This window comes from Mirounga angustirostris, unplaced genomic scaffold, assembly GCF_029215605.1.
Source record: "Mirounga angustirostris isolate CCGP_5_RB_7025 unplaced genomic scaffold, mMirAng1.0.hap1 SCAF_1, whole genome shotgun sequence".
Classification (NCBI taxonomy): domain Eukaryota; kingdom Metazoa; phylum Chordata; class Mammalia; order Carnivora; family Phocidae; genus Mirounga; species Mirounga angustirostris.
Genome location: NW_026991709.1, coordinates 167190551 through 167216283, shown reverse-complemented (window position 1 = coordinate 167216283; position 25733 = coordinate 167190551). Strand labels below are relative to the sequence as shown.

Below are 25733 nucleotides of genomic sequence, written 5' to 3'. Positions count from 1 at the left end.
TGTTGGGTGAAAAAGGGAAAAAGAAAAATTCAAAAAAAAAAAAAAAGACAGTTAAAAAAATTAACTTTGAAAGACTAAAGAATCATGGTAAAAAAGCCATGAGTTCTATGTGCAGTATTCCCCTAGCGCTGGAGTTCTGCCGTTCTCATTGATCGGTAAACTTGGTCTTGGCTGGCTGTTCTCGCTGATCTTCTGGGGAGGGGCCTGTTGACGTGGTTTCCAAATGTCTCTGCCAGAGGCGGAATTGCCCCGCCCTTGCCCCCTGCAGGCTGAGTAATCTGCTCGGGTTTGCTCTCCGGGGCTTCTGTTCCCTGTGAGCTTTCCGCACGGCTTTGGAGGCGGAGAGTGAAAATGGTGGCCTCCCAATCTCTGCCCCGGAGGAGCCGAGAACTCGGGGCCCCACTCCTCAGTGAGCCCCCAGAGAAGAGCTGTCAGTCACTCCCGTCTCCCTGGTCTCTGGCTGCACTCCGTGCTCACCCGGCTTGTGACCGCGCGTTTCTATCTCTGGCACCCAACCCCGGGTGGAGTCTCCAAACCCAGCAGATCCCTGCGGTGCACTCCCTTGCGGCTCCTCCCGGGGGAGGAAGGGGAGTCTCCCCGGATCTGTCACTTGTTGGGTCCCTGCTGGAGGAGCAGTGGCCCGACTGTGCCACGGATCACGGTTTATGGCAACCCCGAGCTGAGAGCCCGCACCCGGGCTCTGCCTCTGGAGCCGGCTTCCCTGCTCCATTACCTGGGAGCTCTGCCACACTCAGGCACCCCCGGCCTTTCTGTGACCCCGAGGGTCCTGAGACCACACTGTCCCGGAGGGTTCCACCCCCCGCTTAGCCACCAGAGTGACGTCCCTCAGCGGAGCAGACTTTTAAAAGTTCCGATTTTGTGCTCCGTGGCTCTATCACTTGCCAGAAGTGGCCGACGGAGGCCCCTCCCCTGCCGTCTATCCTCCCGAATATTGCCTCAGATTAACTTCTCTACACGTCCTACCTTCCAGAAAGTGGTCGCTCTTCTTTTCAGAGAGTTTCTGCTATTCTTTTCTTCGATCTCCTGTTGAGTTGTAGGTGTTCAGAATGGTTGATCCCTGTCCAGCTGAATTCCTGAGAGGAGATGAAATCCAGGTTTCCTACTCCTCTGCCATCTTGCTCCGCCCTTACATTATATGTTAATTAATAGAATTTAAATTAAAAAAATAAAAACTACCCGTACTCAGTCTATGTAAAAAAAAAAAAAAAAAAAAGAGTTCCTTACCTTGTTCCCAGTCTTAAGGTAAAGCAGTCTTGCACCAGTGAATATGATCATATCTCTAGGTTTTTTTTCCTCAAGTGTTTGTAGACCTACTTGAGAAGGTTGAAGAGGTCCCCTTTTATTCTGGTTTTCTGAGTTCTATTATCATTACTCAATTCTTCAAATGCTATTTTTGCATCTATTGAGATGATGTAATGCTTTCTTTTTTAGTTATCATGAGTTATATTGACTTTTCAAATATTTAATCAAACTTGCAATCCTAGGATAAACATGCTTAATCATGATGTATTTTTTTATGTACTGATGCATTAAATTTGCTAATATTAAAGGATTGTTTATATCTCTTGTCATCATGGATATTGATTTGTAGTTTGCTTCTCTTGTAGTATCTTTTTATGGTAGTGTTACCAGATTAATGTTGAACTCAAAAAATGCGTTGGGAAACATATTCACTTGTACTCTCTGGAGGACCAGACCATCCTGTCCTCCATTCTCCTGCTTGTGATGCCCATTTGCTAAACTGACTAGATGTCAAAAGGCAAGAGAGCTCTGTGATTCTGTCCCCAGAGTGAGCTTTTCAGAGCATAGAGAATGGTGCTAAGTGGATCTTGGGAGAAAAGCAATATATTCCAGTGCAGGAGTTCTCATGTATTTAGGTGGGAAACGTCTGAAAGGTGGGAAAGGCAAGAGGTGATTTCATTTTGGACATGTTGAGTTCAGTACAGCAATAAGGCATCCAATTGGAAGGGTTAGGAAGTCAATTCAGTGCATAGGTGTAGAACTCAGAAGTCTGTGCTAGAGGTACACAGCATAGATTTGTCAGTAGATGATTGGTAATGTCATTTGAAGAAGTATGACTGCCCAGGAAAGAGTGAGGGTGAGGAGAAAGGAAATATGGGTCTCAAACCCAGAGACTGACAGTATGATGAGAGTGAATGCTGTCAGAAAGAGATTCTCCGTGGGTCTCTCCTATTTCTGCACTTTGTGAAGGCAGGGACACTAAGTGCCTTCCTTCCAGACTACCTTTTCAAGGATGTTTATATAGCAAACCATCTTGGAAGGTGGAAGTAGCGGCTCTCTTCTGACAAAGGTCAGTCATGTTTATGATGTGGTATGAAAGACCAAGCTCCTTTCCTGTAGCACAGCGCACTTTGTCACATGGCCCTCTTTCTGTCACCCTGTGTGTGTATGAATTTGGGGTCAGAGAACCAGAGCCAGCAAATTCTGATACTCCATACTATTGCTGTGAATAATAAAGCCCTTTTTCACTGACCCATGAGTCTCCTGTCTCCTGCCAACATCTATGTAACTTGTAGGTTTGCAGGCATCATAAGATCTCATACTCTTCACAGTTCTTGACAAGTGAGTTAAGACCTATAGGGGGTAAGACTCAAAGGAGCAGGAGCTTTTTACAAAAGGAGAAATAAGTTAGAGGATTCAAGTGGTATTGGAGAGCAAGGAAGGCAGCGGGATACATGGGTTGTGTAAGGGGAAGAAGATGATCTCCACTTAATAGAGCCAGGGGGGAAGCAGTGTTTTTTTTTTAAGGAAATGGCCAGGATTTAGTTAAGGAAAAGTATTTGAAAACTGGGTTAAGACTACACAGAAGAGTGACCAATATGGATTAAAAAATCCAGAGAGCACAGTCAAAGATGTGAAGATGGAGGGAGCGGGTCATTGAACAAGGGACAAGACACCGTATTGGAGTGAGTAAAGGGTCAAGGGCAAGTAAAGCCATCAGAGAGACTTGTCCTATGGACAGTGCCCAGTAAAGCTTAGAAAGGGGGCATGAAGAATTTAGTTCTGAAGATGTTCTGGAGGAGGGTGATCATCTGAGCCTATGAAGATTCAGGTGGACTTTGGAACCAAGAATCCCAATAGGGTTAAGGTAAATCATGATCTCTATTTTGGTAGCTTATTTCTGGCTGTAAGCTTGGAGGTCTTGGAAGTGATACAGGATTTCTCACGTTATCTAGCCACATGGAGAATGTATCCAGTTTCTCTTTCATAATGACTACCTTTTTATAGACTAAGAAACAAGCTTAGAGAGGTTATGTAACTTCACTTTAATCACAACTATAATACATAGAGAGGCAGAATTTCAACCTAGGTTTGTCTGATGCCAGCATCCATGCTCCTAACTCTTGTGTAGTTGTTGGGCTGGTTATAGGAGAGATGGGAATGCCATCACATACTGGTTTCAAAATGTTGGTGTTTTGATTTTGCCCCAATTAAGTCATACTGGCAACATGTGTGTTTTAAACTAAGCATGGAGGGGCGCCTGGGTGGCTCAGTCAGTCAAGCGTATGCCCTTGGCTCAGGTCATGATCCCAGGGTCCTGGGATCAAGTCTCACATTGGGCTCCTTGCTAAAGCGGGGAGCCTGCTTCTCCCTCTGCCTGCCGCTCCCCCTGCTTGTGTTCTATCTCTTTCTGTCTCTCTGTCTCTGTCTCTCTCACGCGCACGTGCACACACACACACACAAATAAATACAATTTAAAAAAAAAAAAGCGTGGATTTGGATACTTTGCATCAAGAACCTCCTTGGTACTGCTCTATGAAGAGTTCCACTCCATTACCACCGACTGACTTTCCTTCCCCAGGTAGCATGAGTGTGGCTAGTTGCTCCTCAGGTGAATTATCCAGTGTGTCTGGACTGGCAAACTGTCCGTTCCAACTTTCTGGTTAGCAGTTGGTTAAGACATATTTTCTTTGTCAGATTCATTGTTTCATTTTTCTCAACACAGGTGGCATTGCTAAGAAGTGCAGTGTCTTCAGAATTTTTGAGTTGAGAATCCTATTGACTTTATTTCTCATCAGTTAGGGATATTGTTAAGGCTCAGTATGAAGAAACTGGTCTTATTTTTGAGTTATGATAGCTAAAAGGTTAAAATTTTGTGTGAAGAAGTATGTGTAAACACATATGCTGTTTGTTTAGTGTAAAATTGATCTTGACAAAAAAAAAAAGGCTAACAGTATCTTTATCAACTTTACTTAAATAATCAAAACCAGTGAAAGTGATAAGTAAAGTCTTTGGCCACATAAAAAACTCAGTTTAAAAAAAAAAAATCCCAAATATCAGGGTTTGTTGTGCTGCTACTTTCTCTCCCTTTTCATCTGCAATCCTCTTGTAAGGAATTAAACTCTCTATCCACCGTCCGCCACCCTGAGTGAAGGATCACTACCTTCCTTTCCTACTCTTTTACAGAAGGTACTGGCTCATTATTTTATTTCCCTTTCCAAGATATTCATTCATTGTTTCATCCTTTATTCAACACACGTGTAGTGGATATCCACTCTATTCCAGGCCCTGTTTTGGGTTCTAGGCATATAGCAACGTTTAAGTCCCCAGACTTGCCTCTGCGGGGAGTGGCGAGTATATGTGGGCGTATTTGTCCATTTTATTTAGAGTCACTTAGTACTGGATATGGAGCACACATGCAGTTAAACAGTAGCTTTTTCTTTTTATATAAGCTTTCATTGGATTGATGATTTTGAGAAGTCCTGTCAAACCCTGCAGTGGGATGAATTCTCTTAGGACTTTTCTCTGTGTTCACAAGGTGAAGGGTCAAGGTGTTCTTGAGATGGAACCGCTCCATCTTGGCAACATGGCTGCTGTGCTTCCAGGAAGTGACGTTGGACTGGGGGAGTCAGGCCACCCTGCCCATATGCCTTTGCATCTGCAGTGTGTGTTCTCCTGAACAAACACCTGGGAGGCAGAATCATTCTGTAAGACCTGAGATGAGGGAAGCTCTGCATTTCAGCAGCAACATTTGACTGGGGCTATGAAAAGTGCCAGCAGGAAAGGGTTCTGTATTTATATCTATGTCTCTTGTCTAGTAGGGCATGTGGCACATAGTAGGTACCACTTAAATGCAACTAACCTGCTTCCCTGCCAATATTCTTTTTGTTCTTTGTCCTCTTTTTCTTCCTCTTTCTCCTTTCCCTCCTCCACCCCTTCACGTGCCCCTACCTCCCCTGGTGCTCTTCTTCTTCTTCCTTCATACTCTTTATTCTCTTCTCCTTTTATTTTTATTTTCATTAGCATGTGATCTTTCATACAATGCAAAAACAAAGATACTAGTATGATGAATCCCCGTGTATCCATCTCTGCACCTCAATAGTAATCGATATGTGCCAATGTATTTATTTTTTTTTATTTTTTAATAAATTTTTAAATTTAAATTCAATTAATTGACATAGAATGTACTATTTGTACAGGGGTACAGGTCTGTGATTCATCAGTCTTCTGTAATACCCAGTGTATTTTATTTTCATATACCCAGCACATGTTTTTCTCTCACTGCTGGCCAATTTAAAGTAAACTGAGGCCATTTAATTTATTTTAAAAATGTAAGTGCACATCTTTGAATAAAGTTCTTAAAAATATATGATAAACACATGTACACAAGAAACAAACACCAGTTTCATATCAAATAGCTTCCCCCTTCACACATGAATGTCTTTACTATTGGTTTGTTCACATGTGTATCTAAACAAAATCCATACACTCCATTTTTAATACATCTTTTTTGTATCTAAAAATGTTCCTCTCCATGGGTGCCTGGGTGGCTCAGTTGGTTAAGCGCCCAACTCTCAATTTTGGCTCAAGTTGTGATCTCAGGTCCTGGGATTGAGCCCCACTTTGGGCTCTGCACTGACGGCAGAGCCTGCTTGGGATTCTCTTTCTCCCTCTCCCTCTCCCTCTGCCCCTCCCCCTCCTCGCACTCTCTCTCTCTTTCTGTCAAATAAATAAAATCTTTAAAAAAGTGTTCCTCTCCATTTTACTTCTTGCCATTTACTTGTTGAATAAAGCAGCTTAATTACTATTGCTGTAGAATTTCTCACATTTGGATCTTGCTCTTCATATCTCTCTAATGTCAATTTACCTGTTGCTCCATTTTCTGTATTTCCTCTCATTTACTCAGTAGATCAGGTTCAGATGTTTCCCTCTTTCTCTCTGTCCTTCTCTCTCACTTTTTCTTTTTTTATGTTGCAGTCTTTTCATATATTTGACAAAATGTTTACCAAGAGGTACATTTATTATTGCATCATTCAGAGGATATGTAACATTATTATTATTATTATTATTATTATTATTATTATTATTATTTAAGATGAGAAGTGAGAGTGGTTCTATTTGGAAGGGGAGTGACTGAGGGCAGAGAAACTAAATTGACATTTTTTACTCTGAAAATATGTTTTTTGTGAAATTTTTAGTTTTCCATGTTCCATCTCTTCTCACACATACATACACAGTGCCATTTTCTAAATTAAAACAAATAAATCGTGAATGTCTAAAGCCAAAAAAGAATGAGGAGGAGGATGTTGGGAAGGAGAAGGAGGAGAAAGGAAATGATGAAGCAGCGGCACTGTGTTGTCACCAGATCTATTCACTATAAAATTCCCATCAGCCTTTCAGTTCATGGTTTTAGCAACTATCGATGATGACTGCATAGACCCATTATATCATCTGGTATCTAAATGCATTTTTAACAAATTGATTAATTAATAGTCTGAAGGTTCAACCTGAGTACGATTCCTGGAATGATATACACAGAATTTCAGAGGGGCAGAAGCCCATTACTCCAGCAGCTCTGGCTGAAAACGGGGTTAAGAAGATAGTCATCTAGAGCATATATTTTCTTTAAGTCCTTTCTGGAAAGGAAACTTCACCAAAGTTTTTACAGTTTGCATGAAGAAACAATGAAAAGTATATAAACAGAAATTCAGCTTAAGAAATCAGAGAAGAAAGCTAAGTGAGAAATTGAAACTACATCCATGCTCATCTTTAAGAAACTACATCTTTTTCTTGTTTGGTATCGCAAGTTTCCTGGTGTGAGTTTTAGAAACAGTGTTGTTACCTTTGCTGAATTGGCTCGCATTACCTACAACAGGCTGCTCTTGGCAGTGAAGAAAGTCCTTGGTTGTGTCTCTCAGAACACCACCTACACATTTGGGGTGTGTGAACATTGGGACTGAAACACCCCTCCCTTTTATTCCTGTGCCCCAGTGCACTGTATGAAAACTGTCCCCTGCCCCACGCTGCCCTGTCCCCCCCACCCCAACACACACACATTTATTCACTGCATGCATCTTTATTTGCACTTACCTGGAAATTGGAAATGGAATTGCCGAAGAAAACTCAGTTTTAATTGACAATTAAATAGCTCTCCAGGAAGCATCCTGCCTGGAAAAAGGATTAGAAATGAGGGTTTGTGGCTAGACATTGTGTATTTCCCTTGCTGGAACTCTTTATGAATATATAACAAAGTACTCCATGTGTATCCACTGTAGAACATTAGGATGTTAATGGTTCATTTGTAATCAAATTTTGGTCATCTAAGGAATCAGTTGGTAAGTCATCTGCCATTTCTCTTTTGTTTTCTTTGTTCCTTTGCCAGCATTTTGGCCATTTCTCTGGACGCTAACTTCTTCCACTCAAGGAGAGAGAGATGAGGGAAGGATACAATGGTGTTATCAGAATCAACTGTTTTCCTCCTTGCAGGAAACTTCTATAGTGAAATATTCAGTGGGGACAAGAGGATATAAAAGTCATGGCTAGCATAAACTTGGAGATTATTTGTGGATCTAAAGTTAAAAATGAAAAGAAATGAAGAGCTAATTGTAATATATAGTGAAGTAACAGAGAGGCAAGAAGTGGATGGTAAGTGGAAAAGATAATAGTACCTACTGAAGAAAGTGTTGTGAGAGTTAAAAATTAAGCCATGGATATGCTCAGCCCAGAGGCTGGTGCATAGAAAGCATATAATAGATACACAATGCCCATAGTACTGACTATGAACCCCACCATTCCTATCAGGAATTGCTTTTCCCGTTCTGTTGTCATTCAGCCTCGCTTACAAATAGAAGCACAACCCCACTGAAGGCTTTTTGGTTCAATCCAAACCTTCTGACTTTCCTTCTACTAATATGTCTGTAGGCTACGTGTTTTACTGCTGAGCTTCTATAAATGTGGTCACTCAAGGAGATGGCAGCAAAGTAAATTTCCTCAAACTCAGAATCGTATTTTGCTGTTAACATTCATCATATAAGGAGAAATGTATACCGATAGGGGAAAAATATCCAGTAAGTCGTTATTTATTTAATTTTAAATTATGGAAGGGACTACAGAATCATCTTAATAGGGCTTGCTGGGGAACTGTAGCATTTTTCAGAACCTGTAACATTTTCTAGCACTCCAGGGTACCCATCCTGCTATCCCTGCATCCTCTTTACCCAGAATCTTGCAGCTTCGTTACAAACAAAATCTGCCCTGCCTCTCTTTCGAGAGCTACTGTGATACTCTTTTCCGGTTGATTAGGGTATTCGTCATTTGCAGTAAATCCAAGCATTAGTATTATAGTTAATTATGTAGTGTACTACTCAAGACTTCGGCCTCAAGATATACTTAAGTTGAGGCTCTATATTCAATAAAATAAATCTGTGTAATGCATGCTTTAAAAGTATGGTCAGCATAAGCATGAATTACTTGAGAGAGGTCTTTCCAAAGCAAATAATTTCAATCAATATGTGAAATAAAAATAAAAATTACAGTTTTCTTCACTCTTTTAGAAACATATGGTATGTGTTAGGCCAGTTGTTCAAAGCTGCTGAGCCATTCTGCTAAGTTCTTCAGGCTGCATTAGCAAACATCTTTTGTGTCCTGTCTTCCCCCACCCCCCCACCCTGTCTCTTTCTTTTGGTTTCCCCATTGAAATGGGATTGTTTATATTAATAATTTCAAATATACAATTTTTTTTCTAAAACTGCTTTTTCCTTCGAATAATTTGCTTATGCGTATTAACTAAGGCATACATTCTGAGAAAGACATATGCTAAAATTGGTAAGTTAAGCAGGTCTTTCAAAGAGAAGACTTCACCAGCAGAATGAACACTAGAAATTCTGATAGTGGAAGAGTTTATGGATTATTTTTGTGTAGTGCAGCGAGAATTTATTCAATGGAGGGTTAAAAGGTGTACATTTTGAAGATAAATACTGGACTCTTGGGGAAAAATACAAATGGAGCAGAATATCAGTAGACTATTTGCATTTAAACATTTTTTAATAGACTTGACACACAATGTTACATTAGTTTCAGTTGCACAACATAGTGATTCCACAAGTTTCTACGTTTTGCTATGTTCACCAGAAGTGTAGCTACCATGTCACAATTCATCACTGTTAAGGTATCATCGACCGGATTCCTTATGCTGCACCCTTTTATTCCCATGACTGATTCATTCCATAATTGGAAGCCTGTACCTCCCACTCCCCTACTCTGTGGCAATCACCAGTTTGTTCTCTGTATTTATAGGTTTGATTCTGCTTTTTGTTTGTTTGTTCTTTTTTTTTTTTTTAGAATCCACATATGAGTGAAATCATTATGGTATTTTTCTTTCTCTGTCTGACTTATTTCATTTACCCTAATACCCTCTGGGTTCTTCCATGTTGTCACAAATGGCACAATCTCATCCTTTTCTGTTTCCTCATCCATCCTATGGCTGTGTAATATTTGTGTGTGTGTGTGTGTGTGTGTGTGTTTACACCCTTCCCCCTTCACACATGAATGTCTTTACTATTGGTTTGTTCACATGTGTATCTAAACAAAATCCATACACTCCATTTTTAATACATCTTTTTTGTATCTAAAAATGTTCCTCTCCATGGGTGCCTGGGTGGCTCAGTTGGTTAAGCGCCCAACTCTCAATTTTGGCTCAAGTTGTGATCTCAGGTCCTGGGATTGAGCCCCACTTTGGGCTCTGCACTGACGGCAGAGCCTGCTTGGGATTCTCTTTCTCCCTCTCCCTCTGCCCCTCCCCCTCCTCGCACTCTCTCTCTCTCTTTCTCTCAAATAAATAAAATCTTTAAAAGTCTTTAAGGTTTTCTATATATAATGTCATCTGCAAATAATGACAGTTTAACATCCTTTTTACCCATATGTACACTTTTAATTTTTCTTCTCTGATTGCTATGGAAAGGACTTCTAATACAATATTGAATAAAAATGGTGAGAGGGGATATCCTTGTTTTGTTTCTGATAGTAGAGGAAAAGCTCTGTTTTTCACCATTGAGTATAATGTTAGCTCTGTGTTTTTCATATATGGCCTTTATTACATTGAGTTATGTTCCCTTTAAAACCACTTTGTGGAGAGTTTTCAATATAAACAGATGCTGAATTTTGTCAAATGCTTTTTCTGCATCTAATGAGATGATCATTTTTATCCTTCATTTTGTGATGAGGTGTGTCACATTGATTGATTTGTGAATATTGAATTATCTTTGCATCCCCAAAATTAATCCTACTTAATTATGGTGAATGATCCTTTTAATGTATTGTTGAATGTGGTTTGCTAATAATCTGTCAAGGATTTTTGCACCAATATTCATCAAAGATATTGACCTGTAGTTTTATTTATTTATTTATTTATTTATTTATTTATTTATTTATTTATTTATTTATTTATTTAGTGGTCTCTTTGTCTGGTTTTGTTATCAGGATAAGCTGTCCTCCAGAATGTATTTGAAGTCTTTCCTTCCTCTTTAATTTTTTGGAATAGTTTGAGAAAAGTTATTAATTATGGTATTAATTCTTCTTTAAATCTTTGGTAGAATTCACCTATGAATCCAACTAGTCCTGGACTTTTATTTTTTGGTAGATTTTTAATTACTGATTTAATTTCATTACTGGTAATTAGTCTGCTCCGATTTTCTATTTCTTTCTGATTCCATTTTGGAAGATTTTGTTTCTAGGAATTTATCCATTTCCAGAAAATCACAAGACTTTAAAAGATAAGCTTCTTTGCATGCTGGAGAAATAAAAGGTAGTGCTTCAGTGTTTTCCTTACTTATTTAAACCTGAGACCCTTTCCTGAGAAACATGTTGAAAAGGATGAATGTCATCCAAGAAAAGAATATGACAACATCTTAGCTAATCAGAAAGATGGAAAGAATGAGCTGTTAACTAACAATTAATTGAAAATGTTATTTTCAGGACACCTAGGTGGCCTAGTTGGTTGAACATCTGACTCTTGGTCTGCTGAGGTCGTGATCTTGTGGGTTGTGGGATCTAGCCCCAAATTGGGCTATATGTTAGGTGGGGAGTCTGCTTAAAGATTCTCTCCCTCTGCCCCTTCCTGCACTCATGGGGGTGCTCTCTTTCTCCTTCTAAGATAAATTAATCCTAAAAAAAGATGTTCTTATTTCCCCTTACTTCAGTCTATGTTAAAAGTATTTATTAAAACTGCATTTCATGGTGTTTTTTGTGGGAGGAACTTAATGCTAGGATATTATAAACTGCTATATGAATAAGAAGTGTAAGCATTCATAGGAACATGGAAAATATTGAGTATTAAGCTTCAGTTAAGTGGACAAACCATTTAATATGTCACATGGAGAAAGAGTGATTTCAGGCTTGACTAACTCAAAACTCATTTATATTTTCATATACCTACCACATTTTTATGCTGTCATTTGTTTGCTGTGTAATTTTCTTAGGATCACAAAATGACCAGAGTAATTGAAGGGTATGTGTTGTGGCTTGCTTTTGATAAAATTGAGTACATCTCTTTCTAAGAGCAAATAAACTTTCTCAGGAGTACCCCACCAAACTCCTCTTATATCTCACTGGCTAGAATTGCTTCCCATGCTTGTTCTAAATCAGCCCTTGCAGAAGAAATTAGGTTGGTTAGGCAAATCAGAACTGACTCAGTGAGGCTCAAAGAAGGTTCAGAACACGTGTGTTTCTTTCCCTCTCTCTCTCCCTTTCTTTCTCCCTCTCCTTCTCTTTCTCCATCTCCCTCCTTCCCTCCATCCCCCCCAACACACACACACACACACACACACACACACACATTAGTGGTGTCAGTATCTGAAGAGAACAGATTTCAATTAAAGAAGGAGGGGAGAAAGTTGGCAAGTAGTTGTGTCTCTGACACTAGGGGAAATAAAGTTAAACTTTTTTTTTTTTTAAATAAACTTTCCACTTCTGATACTCTTGTTATACATTTTTCAAGTCCTGGTAGCCCCAAAGACAAACTTACATCTTAAATCTCTTAGAGCCTTTAATAAGCTAATATACCTGGTGACTCTCCAAGAAAGACATAAAGCCTACAGTGTTCCACAAATAGTATTATTTAAAATATTGCTATTATTTTTTAAGATATTCTTTCTGGGATAACTACCTTTATGAATGCAGTATAGAAACTGATCTCCTGAATTATTAGTCTGAACCTGTTCCATAGTACATATTTTATAGGGGTCATAATGCCTTCACAATTGTCTTTTTTTAAGTACTATAAAAAATAACAAATTTCTAAAGTAGCAGGTTATAAAGTTAATATGAGAAAATGAATTACCTTGTAAAGTAAGTATTGTAAAATGTTAATATAAGAATCTAGTTGGTGGGTTCACTGTAAAGTTCTTTCAACCTTATACTACATTTAAAATTTTTCATGATAGAAAGTTGAAAAGTAATAAAACCACAACAAAACAAAGAATAGCTTTTACATATACAACCAAAAGCCAATAAGAAATTCATAGCAAAGAAAACTGTATTTATAATAGGACAAATATATGAAATACCTAGGCTGACTTTTCAAGAACACTCAAAACCTTTATTTTGAGAAATAGGCAAACACTGAGGGAAACAAAGTAGATTTGACCAAGAGGAGAGAAAAAGGTAGGGAGATTCACCTTCATAAAGATTTCTGTTGTAGTTTATTTATAAATACAGCATAAACCCAATAAATGTACCATCAAGTTTTTTTTCCTCAAGCTATGTAAGTGATTAATAAAGTTCATTTCAGTAAATAATAATAACCAGGAAAATTTGAAGAAAAAGAATAATTATGTGTAAAAATGTCTAACTCTACCAGTTATTAAAATGTTATCCTTTATAATTGAATCCTAGTATTGGTGCATGAATAGACAAACCAAACAATGAAATAGATTTTTAAAATCCAGAAATAGACCTAATTACATACAGAAATTTAGTATAGAATGAAGACACCACCTCAAATCTGTGACAGAAGTTAAGCTGTTGTATGTTACAAGTGAATAGCTATATGGAAAAAGATAAAATTTTGATTTATTCCTCACTCTCTATACCAGAATACATTTGAAATGGATTAAATATCTTTTTTTTTTTTTTAAAGAGAAGGAGAAAGAGAGAGCATGTACATGAGCATGAGAGTACAAGTGCATGAGGAGAGGCAGAGAGAAAGGGAGACAGAATCTTAAGCAGGCTCCACACTCAGAGCAGAGCCCAACATGGGGCTTGATCTCACAACACTGAGATCATGACATGAGCCAAAATCAAGAGTCAGACACTTAACCCACTGAGCCCAGTTGGGCAGTTGGGCAGAGAGCCCAATTCAGGACTCAAACCCAGGACCCTGGGATCGTGACCTGAGCCAAAGGCAGATGCTTTACTAACTGAGCTATCCAGGAGCCCTCAAATATCCAACTTTTAAAAACGAAATTATACAAGCACTAGAAGAAGACATGGGTGGAGTCTTCTTCACTCTGAGAGTGGGAATTCATAATCTAGAAGTTAAAAAAAAGAAAAAGATAATTTGTTTAGAAAAAATTTTATATTGAGAGGCTGCTGGGAAGATGGCAAATTAGGAGTACCCTGGGCTAACCTCGTGCAGCGTGGCCACCTAGAGAACATCCACATCAGCATAAATAACCCAGAAAGTGACCCAAAGACTAACAGGGCAGACTTCCCACAGGCCAGATGTAGACAAGAGGCCACAGTAAAATCCACCTCCTCCGATATGCTCTTGGCAAGATCCCATCAAAGCAGTGCCACAAGCCTGGCAGTGTGCAAGCAGCCCAGACAAGGGCCAACACCACTCCAAAGTAAGTCCACCAAAGACATGGGTGGAGTCTTCTTCACTCTGAGAGTGGGAATTCATAATCTAGAAGTTAAAAAAAAGAAAAAGATAATTTGTTTAGAAAAAATTTTATATTGAGAGGCTGCTGGGAAGATGGCAAATTAGGAGTACCCTGGGCTAACCTCGTGCAGCGTGGCCACCTAGAGAACATCCACATCAGCATAAATAACCCAGAAAGTGACCCAAAGACTAACAGGGCAGACTTCCCACAGGCCAGATGTAGACAAGAGGCCACAGTAAAATCCACCTCCTCCGATATGCTCTTGGCAAGATCCCATCAAAGCAGTGCCACAAGCCTGGCAGTGTGCAAGCAGCCCAGACAAGGGCCAACACCACTCCAAAGTAAGTCCTGCTCTAGGGAGAGGAGAGGGGAAGATAACCATACACCAGTCTGACTGCGACCCCAGCAGTGGGCTTGGGGCAGACAGCTGGTCTGACTGCAGGCCCCACCCACCAAAAAAAGCTTCTCAGGGCACAACACAGGGAAAGTGCCCTGCAGTTTGTTGCTACTTCATCTCTGGCAAACACCTGGTCTGACTCAACTCAATCCCAAGGCAGCCCCAGACTGGCCCACTAACACCACAGGCACCAGAGTCTGCCCACAACAGAGAGAGTGAGCCATCACAGGCTGGACTGAAGGCAAACACAGCTTTCCACAACAGTAAGAAACCCCTGTAGCAACACACATAGGAGACACCTTGGAAGCACCATTTTCTGGTGCAAAGGAGACATTACACTGTGGAGCACTACAGGACCTCTTCTCCATAAAGCCACTACTTTCAAATGCAGGAGACATAGCTGACTTTCCTAACGCATAGAAACAGACACAGCAATAGACAAAATGAGGAGAAAGAGGAATATGTCCCAAATGAAAGAGCGGAACAAAATCATAGCAAGGGACCTAAACAAAATGGAGATAAGTAATATGTCTGATAGCGAATTTACAGTAATGCTCATAAAGATACTCTCTAGAATTGAGAAAGGAGTGCAGGACCTCCACGAGACCCTCCACAAAGAGATAGGAGACCTAAAAAAGAACCAACTGGAGATAATGAACTCACTAAATGAAATTAAAAATAGACCACCTGGAGTAAGTAGCAAACAAGAGGAAGTAGAAGAATGGATCAGCAACCTGGAGGACAGAGTAATGGAAAGTAATCAAGCTGAGCAGATGAGAGGGGAAAAGAAAAATGCAAAATGAGAATAAACCCAGGAACTCAGCAACACTGTCAGGTATATTAGTTGCATGATAGTGATCCCAGAAGGAGAAGAGAGACAAAAGGGGGCAGAAGATTTATTTGAAGAAATAATAGCTGAAAACTTCATGAATCTGGGGAAGGAAGAGAAATCCAGATCTAGGAAGCACAGAGAGCCCCCAACAAAACCAACCCAAAGAGGTCTGCACCAAGACACGATGTAAATAAGATAGTACTAAAGAGAGAATTTTAAAAGCAGCAAGAGAAAAGAAAGCAGTTATATACAAGGGAAACCCCATAAGTTGATCAGTGGATTTTTCAACAGAAACTTTGCAGGCTGGAAGGGGGTGGCATGATAGAGTCAAAGAGCTAAAAGGAAAAAATCTGTAGCCAAGAATATTCTATCAGGCAAGGCTTTCATTCAAAATAGAAGGAGAGATAGAGTTTCCCAGAAAAAAAAAAAAAAAAGTTAAAGGAATTCATGACCAGGAGCAAAACCAGCCACATCCCCATCACACACAATGCCATTGGCCTGTGGGTCCCAAATCCACAGTCCAGCTGCCCTCCTGCCCAAGTCAGCATGCACTTCCTGCCATGTGCTCAATGCCAAGGCAACATGCCTTCACTTCAGATTGACAAGGACTCAAACTGACACTCTCCACCTCAAATTCCAGCCCCTATGCTCAAGTTTGTGCACAAAAGTGGGCATAATTATAACAGCAGAATGAAGCAACCCAGTGACACTAATTCTGTGGAATATATAATGGATAAAAGGAGTGTACTAGACTGAGAACATCTCCAACAAGCACATCAAAGAACAATACATACAGCATGATTTTGGTTACTAAAAGAAACAAACCCAGGAAAAATAAAACAAGACGGAGTCAGAGAGGGAGACAAGCCATAAGAGACTCTTAATCATAGGAAACAAACTGAGGGTTGCTGGAGGGAACGGGGGTAGAGGGATGGGGTAACTGGCTGAGGGGCATTAAGGGGAGAGCACATGATGTAATGACCACTGGGTGTTATATAAAACTGATGAATCACTGAACTCTACCCCTGAAACTAATAATACACTATATGTTAATTAATTGAATTTAAATTTTTAAAAAGTCCAAAACTGAAAAAAATTCATATCTACAAAATTTTATTTGGAAAATATGTAAAGAAAGAAAATGAAAAATGACCAACTGGGAATAAGATTTGCAACTTAATCTCAAAGAGTTAATATTTCTAATTAATAAATAGCTTTTAAAAATAGACAAGGAAATGACCAAGTTTTTATAAAAATTGGTTGCATTATGAACAGTTTACAGAAAAATAAATACAATGGGTCTCAATCATATGCTCAAATGTTCAACCTCCCCTATACTCAGAAAAAAGCAAATGAAAATACACTATATAGGTGTTTCACACATATCTATGTGATTGACAAAATCAGGTTCCACAATATACCTTGTTGAGGTCCTTAGGGAAATGAACACTTTCACCCTTTGTTGGTAGGAGAGCAAATTAGTACAGTCTCACTGTAGAGGAGAATGTGTCAATATTTAGGAAAAAATGCATATAAATTTACCCTTTAACAAAGCAATCCCTAATCTCAGAATCTACCACCAAAATAGGCAAAAAAATGAAAAACAATTTTCAAAAGGCTATTCATATACTTCTTAGACTGTTAGACAAGATATTTTAAGAATATCTATATTATGGAATAAAGCAAATGAATCATCCTAATGGTATCATTAAGAACAAGGATTTTCCTCATGAAAGGAGGTAGAAGTGTAAGTGTGCTGAGATTAATAAAAAAATTGTAGTCCTGAATTTCAATTGGAGGTAGCAGTATGAATTTTTAATGAATTTTATCTTACTCAAAAAACAAAAATCCTGTACACACACTGAAAAGACCTAGATCCATTGACAGGCAGTAAGCATGAGGTTGGTTGATATTTAAATTATTTATATAATAAATATTTAAATTTCATATATATACACACACATACACACACACACAAAGAAATGTCTGCCCTATGAGATACTAATGTGTAGTCTGAAAAGGAAAAATACAAATTCAAGCAAATTTGGGAAATTGTGAAATTTCTTCTTACAGATTATAATTTTTCTCATAACATTAAATGCTTTGGAAAAGTCTGTCAGTAAAGAAATCTAAAAATATATAATGCAGTGTCTATCAGGAACCTTTTATTTTGCAGGGGAAAGGTTTGGGGTTGTAGAATTCCTCTTGTTTGTTCACTATAGAAATGTGCCATAGAAAACAATTTGGGAAATACTGCTGTGAAAGTGAAATACAATCTGTGGATAATTATTCTTCATAAAGGATCAAGAGGTCTAGAGAGAGTTCTTGGTATCATGTGCTTAATGAATGCATAATTTAATACAAGTATTGTCTAGAATCTACTAACTACTAAATGCTGTGTTTGCTGTTGGGGATATAAGGGGAAAAAAAGAAAAGAAAAAATTCTGGGAAACTGGTAGAACATTAAAATATAGTGCTACTATTAATTTTATAATAAAGATTTGAAATTTTTCATGAAAATCCTTAAATGTGATTGAGGGACTAAGTGTAGGCAACCATTGCATTGCACCAGGGAGAGAGAATTAAGTTGTGATGAGTGACAGCAGGAGGCAGGATGTTTCCAGCAAAGTCAAGAGCATGAGCAAATATAACTTAACATTAGAGTTGATGGTGTTTTCAGGAAAAAAAAAAAAAAGTACTGTATCTGTCTGGAACAACAACAATAACAAAATTATAGGGAAAGGTTTGTGTAGGGTCAATGTAGTAAGGAGAATGTGGGCTTTGGGTTTGGACAAATCTGAGCTGTCATAATCACTCTACTTGTTTTTTTGTTGTTGTTTTGGTTTTTGTTTTGTTTTTTTTTTTGAAATGTGCCATTTATTTTATTTTTAATTTTTTTTATTATGTTAATCACCATACATTACATCATTAGTTTTTGATGTCATGTTCCATGATTCATTGTTTGTGCATAACACCCAGTGCTCCATGCAGAACGTGCCCTCTTTAATACCCATCACCAGGCTAACCCATCCTTCCACCCCCCCTACCCTCTAGAACCCTCAGTTTGTTTTTCAGAGTCCATTGTATCTCATGATTCGTCTCCCCCTCCGATTTCCCCACCTTCATTCTTCCCCTCCTGCTATCTTCTTCTTTTTTTTTTTCTTAACATATATTGCATTATTTGATTCTGAGGTACAGATCTGTGATTCAACAGTTTTGCACAATTCACAGCGCTCATCATAGCACATACCCTCCCCAGTGTCTATCACCCAGCCACCCCATCCCTCCCATCCCACCCCCCACTCCAGCAACCCTCAGTTTGTTTCCTGAGATTAAGAATTCCTCATATCAGTGAGGTCATATGATACATGTCTTTCTCTGATTGACTTATTTCGCTCAGCATAACACCCTCCAGTTCCATCCATGTCATTGCAAATGGCAAGATCCCATTCCTTTTGATGGCTGCATAATATTCCATTGTATATATATATATATACCACCTCTTCTTTATCCATTCGTCTGTCGATGGACATCTTGGCTCTTTCCACAGTTTGGCTATTGTGGACATTGCTGCTATAAACATCGGGGTGCATGTACCCCTTCAGATCCCTACATTTGTATCTTTGGGATAAATACCCAGTAGTGCAATTGCTGTATCGTATGGTAGCTCTATTTTCAACTTTTTGAGGAACCTCCATACTGTTTTCCAGAGTGGCTGCACCAGCTTGCATTCCCACCAACAGTGTAGGAGGGTTCCCCTTTCTCTTCATCCCCACCAACATCTGTCGTTTCCTGACTTGTTAATTTTAGCCATTCTGACTGGTGTGAGGTGGTATCTCATTGAGGTTTTGATTTGGATTTCCCTGATGCCGAGCGATGTTGAGCACTTTTTCATGTGATTGTTGGCCATTTGGATGTCTTCTTTGGAGATATGTCTGTTCATGTCTTCTGCCCATTTCTTGATTGGATTCTTTGTTCTTTGGGATAATCACTCTACTTGTAAGTGGTCTTGGGAAGTAAATTAATCTCTATTAAGGCTGACCTTTCCTATCTGTATAGTGAGGATAAATAATATTTAACTCACAAAGTAAGAATGAAATAAAAATAAAGTATACAAAGTTTCTAACACAGTGAAGGGCATTTAATATCAGTTATTATTATTATTAGGCAGATTGGGGCAAAGTGATGAGCATCCTCATTTGTCAGGGGAAAGAATTTGAATTTTATTCTGTGGGCAATAAAGAACCATAGAAGAATTCTGAGCATGAGTGTGAGGTGATAAGCTCTGTTATTTGGAAAGGTGAATATGGAGGAATGAATAGATGAAGGAAGGCATCTAGCATTGCATCCCGATGAAAGATGAGAAGGGCATAACGGGACATTGATAGTGTGGCTACAACTCAGTGTTACAGAGCTAGAATTGATAGAACTTAGCTCCTCATTAGATAAATGTGAGGATGGGCAGTAAGAAAGGAAAGAATAAAAAATGACACAGTTTCTAGCCTGAGCACCTGAGTTGCCAGTAATACCAACCTTTGAACCAGACAAGAGATGGAGTAAATATATAGAAGTATATTGAAATTCAGGTGTCGAATTCAGTTTGTTTTCTATCATTTTCCTTTTGATCCAACACCTCTCTAGAGTGAGTGAGCTTTGAAGATTTGAATATTGAAATCCAGTCTCTAATCCCAGCAATCTCTTTATTCTATGGGACTGCTATATTTGAGCAGTATGTTGGCTTATTACAAAAGCTGTCATTGTGATCTTTTGGAGTGTGCTTCTATAGTTTGTCTAACATATGAGAAAGGTTAGTGGTACCAAGTCAAAATACCAAACACTATCAAAACAACTTAATATGGTAGCCAAATGTGGATATGTAGTTTGCACGATTGTATTCCCCAAAACATTGTTTGCTTTAAGCATAGTTGAAAGTAAATGTAAATATACACGTTTTACTCAACACCAATCTTTGTGTGTGCGTGTTTATTGTTTTCATGTGCAGGACAGGAGAGAATTGGAAAAGATTCCAACTATGAACAGGAAGGTAAAGTTCAGTTTGTGATTGATGCAGTCTATGCGATGGCTCATGCCCTCCATCATATGAACAAAGATCTCTGTGCTGACTACCGAGGCGTCTGTCCAGAGATGGAGCAAGCTGGGGGCAAGAAGTTGTTGAAGTATATCCGCAACGTTAATTTTAATGGTGAGTCTCCAAGTATCTATGATTACACACATTCCTGTTAGAAATTGTTTTCCTAAAAGGGGTAGTTAGAGATGGGTGGAAAAAATGGGCAAAGTGGGTAGGAGGCATAAAGGAGAAATACCACTTCTCTGATAATATCTTTGATATAGTATTGACTCTTACAACATTTGAACACTTCAGGTATCAAAAACTAAACAGTTAAAATAAACCTGAATGTGGGTTGCATTAGTCAGAGTTTTCCAGAGAGATAGAACCCATAGGATATATATGGATATTTAGAAGAGATTAATTTACAGGAATTGGCTCAGACAGTTATGGAGAGAGGGAAGTCCCACTACTTTCAGTCTGCAAGCTGGAGAACCAGGGAAGTTGGCATTGTAATTCAGTCCCAGTGTAAACATCTAAGAATTGGAGGGCTTGTGGTGTAAGTCCTGATCTGAGTCCAAAAGCCTGACAATTGGGAGTACCAGTATCTGAGGGCAGAGGAAGGCACCTATTTCAGCTCAAGTAGAGACAGTGAATTGGCCCTTCCTCAGCCTTTCCACTCTACTCAGGCCCTTCAGAGACTGAATGATGCCCCCCAACCTTGGGGAGGGCCACCTGCTTTATTCAGTTTACCAATTAGAATACTAATCTTTTTCAGGTACACCCTCACAGACACACCCAGAAATAATATTTTATTGGCTATCTTGGCATCTCTAGTCAAGGCAACACAGAAAATTAACCATCACATAGGTATAACACAAAATTCAATATAGACAGTAATAAATAAATTTAACTGTATTACAAATGATCAATATAACCATGCTGAGTGGTTTGAGGAATAAAAAACGAGCACAAGTAGTTTTAGAAGACAATTTGACTATATGCTATATAAGACTAAAGACAAAAATAACTGTACACAATTACTGTACAATAGCTAATAAACTTTTGTGGGTTCACAATTATGAAAATAATTTATGTATGTAAGAGGACTCAGAGAATAATGAAGTATATTGTGGATAATGAGAGCCAGGTTTCTTACTGTCAGAGCAAGAAGTTACTCATAAGAATGAGAGAAAACTAGAAGGAAGCTTGTGTTGTGTTTGGATAGGAGATACCTGCATGAACTCATAACTTTGCTTTTTTTTCCCAAGAGTTATTTATTTTGAGAGAGAGAGTGCTTGAGCAAGGTGGGGGGCGATGGGGGGATGCACGGGGCAGAGGGAGAGAATCCTCAAGTAGACTCCCCGCTAAGCATGGAACCCAACATGGGACTCCATCCCAGGAACCTGAGAACATGACCTGAGCTGAAATCAAGTCAGATGCTCAACTGACTGAGCCACCCAGGTACACCAGAACTCATAGCTTTTAATATGCATGCAGATAAATAGATACAGAAATAGATGTCTAGGGCGCCTGGGTGGCTCAGTTGGTTAAGCGACTGCCTTCGGCTCAGGTCATGGTCCTGGAGTCCCGGGATCGAGTCCTGCGTCAGGCTCCCTGCTCAGCAGGGAGTCTGCTTCTCTCTCTGACCCTCCCCCCTCTCATGCTCTCTATCTCATTCTCTCTCTCAAATAAATAAATAAAATCTAAAAAAAAAAAAAAAAAGGAAATAGATGTGTATATGTTACATATGTATACATACCTGTGTTGCCTAGTTCTGGCCACTGAGAGGGCTAGGAGCAATGACACCCTGGTAGAAAAGATGACACCTAGCACCCACATCTTACTTATATATACATTCTCCAGAAAAAAAAAGGAGGGGGCTCTCTAGAATAACTGTAGATTCAAGGGCCAGGGCAGCAAAAATACAAGATGAGTTTGAAGCATCATGTTGTGTCAGAAAGTAAGAGTGCTGAAAAGCTGATGGGGTCATGTTGAAAGAGCCCAAGAGCCAGCTTGAAGGAGACCACACTTGCCAATTTGAGGGCAATAATGAATTAAACTTACAGAATGAAACAAACGTCAATGAGTCCATACTGATATAAATAAATAATTGAATTGAATGCATAAATGCAGAAGAAGTATAATGTAATGACAGATGGCAGTACAAAATCACCATTTTGCAAGGACCCTCTAATAGTTGTTCCAGGCAGTAATCATTAGTGGATACTAAAATTATTGGGATGGGGGCGCCTGGGTGGCTCAGTTAGTTGGGCAACTGCCTTCGGCTCAGGTCATGATCCTGGAGTCCCAGGATCGAGTCCCGCATCGGGCTCCCTGCTCGGCAGGGAGTCTGCTTCTCCCCTGCCCCTCCCCCCTCTCATGTGCTCTCTCTCATTCTCTCTCTCTCAAATAAATAAATAAAATCTTTAAAAAAATAAAATAAAATAAAATTATTGGGATAAAGTATGATCAGAAACAAGGTATCTGCACGGTCTCAAAATACCTTCCATCAAGAAATATTAATAACAAAGGGGAAAAGAATAGCTTGAGAGTGGAGAAACCTGGAAGACAGCACCTTAACCAAATAATCAAGGTTAACATTACCTTTGATACCTTATGAAGGTTACAACATCACTTCTGAGGTCTTATTGCCAAAAATATGTAACCTCAATCTAAAAACAAGGAGGCATCAGACAAATCCAAATTGAAGGATGTTTTCCAGAATAACTGACTGGTACTCTTTAAAACTTTCCAAGTCATGACAGAGACAGAGGAGAAATTATTACAGACTGGAAGAAACTAAGGGGACTTTACTGTTAATGTAATGTGGGAACACTGATTGATTCTATACCAAAGAACATTAATGAGACAATGAAAAAATTTTTAATTATCATTTTATTTTATTCTTTTCATCATGATAGTATACTCTTTAATTCCCATCACCTATTTAACCCATTCCCCCATCACCTCCCTTCTGGTAACCATTACTTGGTTCTATTTCTTGGTTGGGGTCTCTTTTTTTCTTCCTTTGCTCATTTGTTTTGTTTCTTAAATTCCACATGAGTGAAATTATATGGTATTTGTTTCTCTGACTGACTTATTTCACTTAGCCTTATACTCTCTAGATCCATCCATGTCATTGCAAATGGCAAGATTTCATTCTTCTTTATGGCTGAAAAATATTCTATTGTATATACATACCACATCTTTTTAATCCATTTATCAATGAACACATGGGCTACTTCCATAATTTGGCTATTGTAAATAATACTGCTATAGGGCGCCTTGTGGCTCAGTTGGTTAAGCGTTTGCCTTTGGCTCAGGTCATAATCCCGGAGTCCCAGGATTGAGTCCTGCATCGGGCTCCCTGCTCGGCAGGGAATCTGCTTCTCCCTCTGCCCCTCACCCCACTAGTGCTCTCTCTCTCTCTCTCTCTCAGATAAATAAAATAAAATAAATAATGCTGCTATAAACATAGGAGTGCAGGTATCTCTTTGAATTAGTGTTTTTGTATTTTGGGGATAAATACCCAATATTGAGATTACTGGATCATTGGGTAGTTCTATTTTTAATTGTTTGAGGAACCTCCATACTGTTTTACACAATGGCTGCACCAGTTTGCATTCCTACCAACAGTGCAAGAGGGTTCCCTTGTTTTTACATCTTCACCAACACTTATTGTTTCTTGAGTTTTTTATTTTAGCCATCCTGACAGGTGTGAGAAATTTTGATTTGCATTTCCCTGATGATGAGTGATGTTGAGCATGTGTCCGTTTGGCCATCTGTATGTCTTCTTTGGAGAAATGTCTGTTCGTGTCTTCTGCCCACTTTTTAATTGGAATATTTTTAGGGTCTGGAGTTTTATCAGTTCTTTATATATTTTGGATACTAATCCTTTATCGGATGTGTCATTTGCAAATATCTTCTCCCATTCCATAGGTTGCCTTTTAGTTTTATTGATTGTGAGAATTTTTTAAATTGCATATGTTTCAAATAGTATTCTACCAATGTTAATTTCCTGAATTAGATTATTATATTATGGTTTAAAAAATCATCTTCTCTTCTTGTAAATAATAATTCATTTAAGCCCACAATACTGCATTAGTCATTCAGAAGTTACCTTGCAGCTGGACGAAGGGGAACCATATCCAATTTTGGAACTAATAGTTTCTTAGTTAAGATGGAGACAAAAATGATTATATATGAAATCAGAAAAACAGCTTAGCTAAAAATAATCTTTTGTTATAGTTTTTTCCCAATTCTACAGAATCTCCTAAAATATATAATTAAATTCCCCAGAACAAATGCATATAAACTTTATTATTTATCAAACAGTGCTGTTTATCATATGTGTTATGGTCAGTTTGTGGCTTTGCATTCTGGTCTGTGGATATGCATGGCCATCCTTACCCTAGTAACAAAAAAGTTGATTTTGAAAATGTCCTTGGTGACCTTGCCCTGGCTCTTCTTCCAGGTAATGTCTGTAGACTCATTTGGCCAAGATGGTCTTTCCCACTGATGAGCCAGAGTTGCTGAGCTTCTGAGATGGACACAGAGCTCATGATTACTGTGTGCCAGAACCTGTGCTAAGACTTCACTTGTGTTGGCTGGCTTAATATTCAAAACAACAAATTGTTTAGATTCTCTTATTTTCCTTAATTTTTTTATAGATAAGAAAAGTGATTCATAGAGAAATTAAGAACTATAATGTTAAAAGACACATGGATAGTAATAATGCTACATACTTGGTACCTAGGTTCCTAACTCCACAGCCTGCTCCCTTGACTACTATTTAAGTGTCTGAGAAGAAGGGTTTACTGCATCATTCCTGCTGACAGAATGGAGACTTTTTTTTTTTTTTGCATGTTTTAGGGAGTATTTTAATTTTTTTTTTTTTGTCTCAATAATTATGTTCTTATGTTACTTTAGTTTGAAGTTTTTTGTATCCCTGGGAGTTTTGTTCCAGACCAGTATAGTACAATTTAATAATTCTGAAATTTACATTTACCAAAGCATCAATTTAGGAAATAAGAAAATACCCAAAAAGTATTGTTATAGGTTCACCAAGTACTTAACCTCCTTTTATGCACCAAGAGAAAAGGTGGCTAATTTTGTCTTCATCACTTACAGCCATTTTTTCATGCATCCCAAGTGAATGCAATGATCTGAGCCTAAATTTGATTTAGTCATCTCTGTGTTGGCCCATCCAACTCGATGTCACTACTTGCAGATGTAAATTTAACAAATTTGTTATCTCACATACCTAATCTTAGAGAATTGCTGTATCATGAA

General features: G+C 38.7%; 1 protein-coding gene across 1 annotated transcript in view; it reads left to right on the top strand.

The window, feature by feature from the left end:
* The window catches only part of GRM7 (glutamate metabotropic receptor 7), a 392637-nt gene that overhangs the window by 131496 nt on the left and 235408 nt on the right, over positions 1-25733 (top strand). The window contains exon 5 of the mRNA XM_064592455.1: positions 20373-20573. Within this exon, the coding sequence (XP_064448525.1) occupies positions 20373-20573 (201 nt within the window). The remainder of the gene's footprint in view (positions 1-20372; positions 20574-25733) is intronic.